Below are 6137 nucleotides of genomic sequence, written 5' to 3'. Positions count from 1 at the left end.
CATTGTTTCCAGGACTGTTTGAGATTAGAGAAGCTGTAGAAAGGCAACTGCTATTTTCACTCTCCATGTTTTTTAATTGAAACTCTTGTTTCAATGACAGGTCTATTTTCCCATTCTCCTTTTTTTCTGTCTTATTTTCATCCATCCCCACTTCAGTCGATTCCTCTTTGAATGGTTCGATACCCCTGGAAAACAACTTTGGCTCATTTTCTTTTTGTTCATGAACAGGTAGAGACTTTTTGGCAAGACCATTACCGTTTTCACTCTCCATGTCTTTTCCCAGAAACTCTTGTTTTGATGACAGCTCTTTTTTCTCATCCTCCTCCCTTTTTTCTGTCTTATTTTCATCTGTCTCCACTTCAGTCGATTCCTCTTTGAAAGAGTTCTTTGTATGTTTCCTAAAGCTGAGCAAAGGTTTGATACCCCTGGAAAACAACTTTGGCTCATTTTCTTTTTGTTCATGAAAAGGTGGAGACATTTTGGCAAGACAATTACCGTCTTCACTCTCCATATCTTTTCTCAGAAACTCTTGTTTCGATGTCAGCTCTTTTTTCTCATCTTCCTCCCTTTTTTCTGTCTTATTTTCATCTGTCTCCACTTCAGTCGATTCCTCTTTGAAAGAGTTCCTTGTATGTTTCCTAAAGCTGAGCAAAGGTTTGATACCCCTGGAAAACAACTTTGGCTCATTTTCTTTTTGTTCATGAAAAGGTGGAGACATTTTGGCAAGACAATTACCGTCTTCACTCTCCATATCTTTTCTCAGAAACTCTTGTTTCGATGTCAGCTCTTTTTTCTCATCTTCCTCCCTTTTTTCTGTCTTATTTTCATCTGTCTCCACTTCAGTTGATTCCTTTTTGAAAGAGTTCCGGATATGTTTCCTGAAGCTGAGCAATGGTTTGATACCCCTGGAAAACAAATTTGACTCACTTTCTTCTTGTTCATGAAAAGGTGGATACTTTTTGGCTAGATCATTACCATCTTCACTCTCTATCCACTTTGCTGGAGATGCTGGCTCCAGCTGTAACTCCGTTTTTCCTTCTGCTTCCTTTATTTTCTTCATCTTTTCATCCATCTTGGCTTCAGTTGATTCCTCCTTGACAGATGTTAATGTATCCTTTCAGAAGCTCAGCAGGAGTTTAAGATCTCTGGTTAATGTTTTTAGCTCAGTTGTGCCATGATTATTGAAAGGTGGAGAACTCAGTGGAAGATCAACACCATCTTTATCCCACAGGTATATTGCTGGAAATTCAGACTCTGATGGGCAACTCTGCCTATTGGCCACCTTTCTTTCAATTTTATTTACAGCTTCACAACCAACAACACAGATGTAGTCACTGAAATCAAAGTAATAAAAAGAAACATTATGTCATAGAAAGATTAAAAAAACCTGCTGCACATAACTGAAACTAGACCTAAGAAATTAAAGAAAAAGGCAGCTACATGGATACATTGTTCCCATGACTGTATTTTGAGTATCTTGGATGAGACAAAAGCCACATAGTTCTCAGTAGCTTTATTGTTGTTTTTACAAAGCTTTAGAAGCAAGAGGGAGGGAATCCCTTGATAAAGAGACACACGTTGAATCCTATTGGGAACAATAAACTGATGCAGTTGTCTTCTTGGAAAGACAAGGGGCATCTCTTGCTGTCAGGTTCAAAGGCTAAAAGGGAGGGAAGTGTTTGTATCCCCAAATTTAGACACAGAGCATATGACGCATATTCACAGGGGAGTTGCATGATCTTCACTTTGTGTCAAAGATTACCGAGAAGCAAAGAATCTGCTATTGATTAACATGACACAATGGAGAATGGGTTTGAAAACCTGCTTAAAATGATAGGAATTAATGGAGATATCTCATCCACAGGGTTGCTATGAGTCAGAATCGACTCAAGGGCAGCTAACAACAGCAATTCTATTCTATTCTATTCTATTCTATTCTATCTGAATGAAACAGAATGGAGAGAAATAGGATACCATTAGAAAAATAGGGAGTTACTGATTTCTTTTTTAAAAAACCAACATAAAAACAACTATTAGTTTTTACATTTATCTCAAAAGGTGTTTCTTAACAAAATACAGTAGGCCCCTGGTATCCACTAGCATTTGGTTCCAGGGTAGCAAATATCCATGGATGCTCAAGTACGATTATATTCAGTGACATAGTAAAATGGTTTTCCTCACATAAAACTGTAAAATCAAGGTTTGCTTTTTGGAACTTTTTAAAAATACTTCCAAGCTGTGGCTGGTCGAACCTGTAGATGCAAAATCCGTGGATACAGAGGGCTGGCTGTATGGTGCAGATGTTGTAATTTTAAAATAAAAATCCTTACATTTTATATTAATCATGCCTTTCTTTTAAGTGTGATTGGAATCACATTTTGCCTGGATACAGAATATAATAATGAATTGTGTTTTGGTTTTTTTTGTTGTTGTTTTAAAAAAAGAAAAGAAAAAGAAAACAGACCTTTAAGTGAGAAGCTCAATAGTTCTTAAAGGAGGGAAATAATGATAACTTTCATTCTCCACTCAGTAAAATAACAGGCAATATGACTATTTTCTTCTCTGTCAATTTGTTGAGCGGGGATGACGATAGAAAATCTTCAAGGGTATCAAACAGGTCAAGGCAAGTCCAGGATAGATTCATGTATTCCTCTGTTCTCTTGAGTCAAGTCAGTACTTGTGTTTGACCCATAATGCAAACCTTCATTTGTGCACTCTGCCTGGGTTAAAGAGAGTCTATAGGTGTTACTCTATTATTGCTTTCTTGAATAGTTTCTGGAAGCAGTCATGCTTGGATTGCCATGGCTACCAGTCTGTAGATTCAAAACATGCATTGCAATTGATTCTCGTAAGGGAGTGTATGCTAGACCACCCATATACACAAAGGCAGAGAAGGCTGCCATGCTTTTAATAATTTAGCAGAAGGAGTTTCAGAAGGTTATAGAGTCATAGGGTTGGAAGGGGCTACAAAGGCAATCTAGTCAAATTGCTTGCCACAGCTAGTGCGCTTCTGAAAGATGGCCATTCAACCTTTGTTTTTAAGACCTCAGAAGATGGAAAATTCTGCCATCTTTGCACAGTTAATGCAGTTTGGCACAGCTTTAACTGGCATGGCTCCATCCTATGGAATCCTGCAATCTGTACTGTAGTTTGTTGTGACATCAGAGCACTTTAACAGAGAAGGCTAAATATCTCACAAATCTACACATCCCAGAATTCCATAACACTGAACCATGGCAGTTAAACTGGTGTCAAACTGCGTTAATTTTGCAGTGTAGATGCAATCAGAGAGTCTATGACCTTCTGAAGCAATCTATCCCAGTGCTGAACAGTTCTTGCAGTAAAAAAGATCTTCCTAATGTTTAAGCAAACCTGTGCCTATTGATGGTTCTTATAAAAATTAACAAAACTCTTGTTTGTTTGTTTTTGTAATTCCATCTGTTCACCTTACATACTACTCTATCTTCCAGTTGCCAGTAGGATTCTCAACATCTTCCTGGCAGGTTACCTGTGCTTTTAACAGTGCCATAAGAGTAGAAATCGAAAAGGAGAAGCTTCCAAACTTCCACTGTCATTCGTCACTGTCAAGAAAAGATTTACTGCTAAATACTGGCATGTCCAAAGGCACAGAAGCCCCACCAGGAAGAAAAACAACACAGGAAACTCTAGTCACAAATTGTGCCAAGGGGAAGTGGGGGAAAGGAGCAAAATTATGGCTTTTAAAAACTGTCCTGATTGAAGTCTAATCTGCACTGTGGGAATAATGCAGTTTGACACTGCTTTAACTGCTATGGCTCAATGCTATGGGATTCTGTTGTTTGTTGTGGTCTCTGACAAAGAAGGCTAAATATCTTACAAAACTACAAATTCCAGAATTCTTTCATAAAAGGTTGAAGATATTTGTTTTGCCAGATTAACTTGCTGAGTGTGCCTAAGGTGGCTGAGATGGGTAGTGACTGGTGGGGATTTTGTTTTTAGCATGTTTATATATTATTTTTGTATTTTAGCATTTTACAGTGTTGTGTTTTATCATTCACTTTTCATTGTATATTTCCTTAAGAGATCCATCGTATTACCACCTTAGAAGCCTTTAAGAAGGCACTTAAGATGGATCTCTCCTGGCAGACCTATCCATCTGACCTTCTATAGCTGATCTCAAAGAACACTCCCACCTCTGACTTTGATAGCATGGAAAACAGATGACGATTAAGTCATTTTAGTGATTGGGAGTAGTTTTGTTGTTCGTTCTATTGATTGTACTTTTAGATAATACTGTATCTTGTATTTTATTGTTGATTTTATTCTCTGTTGTAATCCTGCCTAGATCCGCAGGGAGAGACTGGAAATACAAATAAAAATGATTATTGTTAATATTATTATTATTGTATATGTTCTGATGTACTGCTCTTTGGTGAAAAGGGCATTATAAATAAATACTGTTGTTGTTGTTGTTGTTGTTGTTGTTGTTGTTGTTTCCATAGCATTGAACTATGGCAGTTGAATCAATGTCAAACTGCATTAATTCTGCAGTACAGGTGCAGCCTTATGGTGAGCCTTCATGTTGACCTTGCGTCTTGTCTCATGGTGACCCTATGAATGAGACGTCTCCAAGCACCACTATCCTCTACCTCTCTGTTCAGGTTCTGCAGGTTCAGGCCCATGGTCTCCCTGACTGAGTCTATTCATCTAGCATGTGGACTGCTCTTTCTACTGCCCTCTATATTCTCCAGCACCATTGGAGATTATCAGACGGGGAAGGGACAAGGTTGGGATTTTTCTAATGTTTTTTCTAATGAATCATGCCTTCTCATTATATGCCCAAAATATAACAGTCTCAATTTAGTCATGCTGGATTCCAGAGAGAGACCAGGCTTGATCTGTTCAAGGACTCCTTTGTTTGTCTTTTTGGCTGTCCACAGTAACCTCAGTACTCTTCTCTGGCACCACATCTCAAATGAGCTTATTTTCTTTCTATCAGCTTTCTTCATTGTTGAGCTCTCACATGTGGACATTGTGATAGGGAGAACAATGGCTTAGATGATCCTCACCTTAGTGTTCAGAGTTATAGCTTTGCATTTAAGGATATTGTCCAGTTCTTTCATAGTTGCCCTTCTCAGTCTTAGAGTAAATTTCCACTAGCCTGCTTACGCAGAGATCCTGCAGTGCAATGCCTGCCAGATGGGTGTCATTCTGGTGGAAGGTCTCCAGATGCTCCCCCATACCCAGTTAGTGTCTGTTTGGGTCAGAAAGTGGAGCTCTACCTGGGTGGCATCTCGCTGGCATTGCACACCATGAGAAAAACTGTGATGTACAATAAAAAGGTGCTAAATAACTCTTGTGTAATACTGGAAAAACTGGCTGGTGACCCTAATGTAACCAGGGGCTATAATGACAACTCCTTTTCTCAATGCCTTCCAATGGCACTGTTAGTTTCAAAGAGAGTTTGGAATCAAATAAATATCATTTTGTGATTTTAGATCAAGTTTCAGAGAGCCCAGCTTCTTGGAGACACTCACCTGGCTCTAACTGGCAGTTTCCCGAACTCTCACGCCTCCTCTGTAGGGACAGAAGGCTCCAATCCCTTCTTCTCTTTACAAAAAAGTGACCAAAGATTTTGAGAAGTGTACCAGAGCCAACGTTGAATGAGGGCAAAAGACCAAAATGTTCAGATTTCACTTTCTCTTGCAACTGAAATAAATAGCTAGAGTGCAAAGGTCCAGCTGCGGGAAATTCCAGGTATTATTATCATTAATGATTTACTTAAGGTAGAAGAAGGAAGCCTCCAAACTCCTTTGCCCAAAAGTATAGCAATGTGCCCTCAGGGTATTTATTTAAAGTCAACAATCACCTACTGAATCACCTACAAGGGGATTACTCTTTATCTAACAGGGCCAGCATTCCCAGGAGGCAAAATGGGTGGTGATTCAGGCACATGATACTGGGAGGTGACAGCAAAGTGCTGGTTCCCATGTAATCTCCTGTTCACATCCTACCTTAGACTGCTGCTTATTGGGAAAATATCTCAGAAAGCCACCATAGTGTAAATAATAAATAAATAATTTTTTTATTTCTATCCCGCTTTTTGCCAGGCAATCAAAGCAGCGTACAACAGGTTAAAATACATCCATATATACATA

General features: G+C 38.8%; 2 protein-coding genes across 2 annotated transcripts in view; both read right to left on the bottom strand.

Moving 5' to 3' along the window:
* Window positions 1-6137, bottom strand: part of LOC121934963 (cytochrome c oxidase assembly factor 8) — a 723331-nt gene that overhangs the window by 684670 nt on the left and 32524 nt on the right. The window lies entirely within an intron of this gene.
* EXOC3L4 (exocyst complex component 3 like 4) overlaps window positions 1-6137 on the bottom strand; it is a 75626-nt gene that overhangs the window by 62743 nt on the left and 6746 nt on the right. The window contains 1 exon segment of the mRNA XM_042446538.1: window positions 1-1334. This exon segment is cut by the window's left edge and continues 5 nt beyond it. Coding sequence (XP_042302472.1) covers window positions 1-1334 — 1334 coding nt within the window.

This window comes from Sceloporus undulatus, chromosome 1 (assembly GCF_019175285.1).
Source record: "Sceloporus undulatus isolate JIND9_A2432 ecotype Alabama chromosome 1, SceUnd_v1.1, whole genome shotgun sequence".
Classification (NCBI taxonomy): domain Eukaryota; kingdom Metazoa; phylum Chordata; class Lepidosauria; order Squamata; family Phrynosomatidae; genus Sceloporus; species Sceloporus undulatus.
Note: the sequence above shows the minus strand (reverse complement) of the source record. Positions and strands in the feature narration are given on the sequence as shown.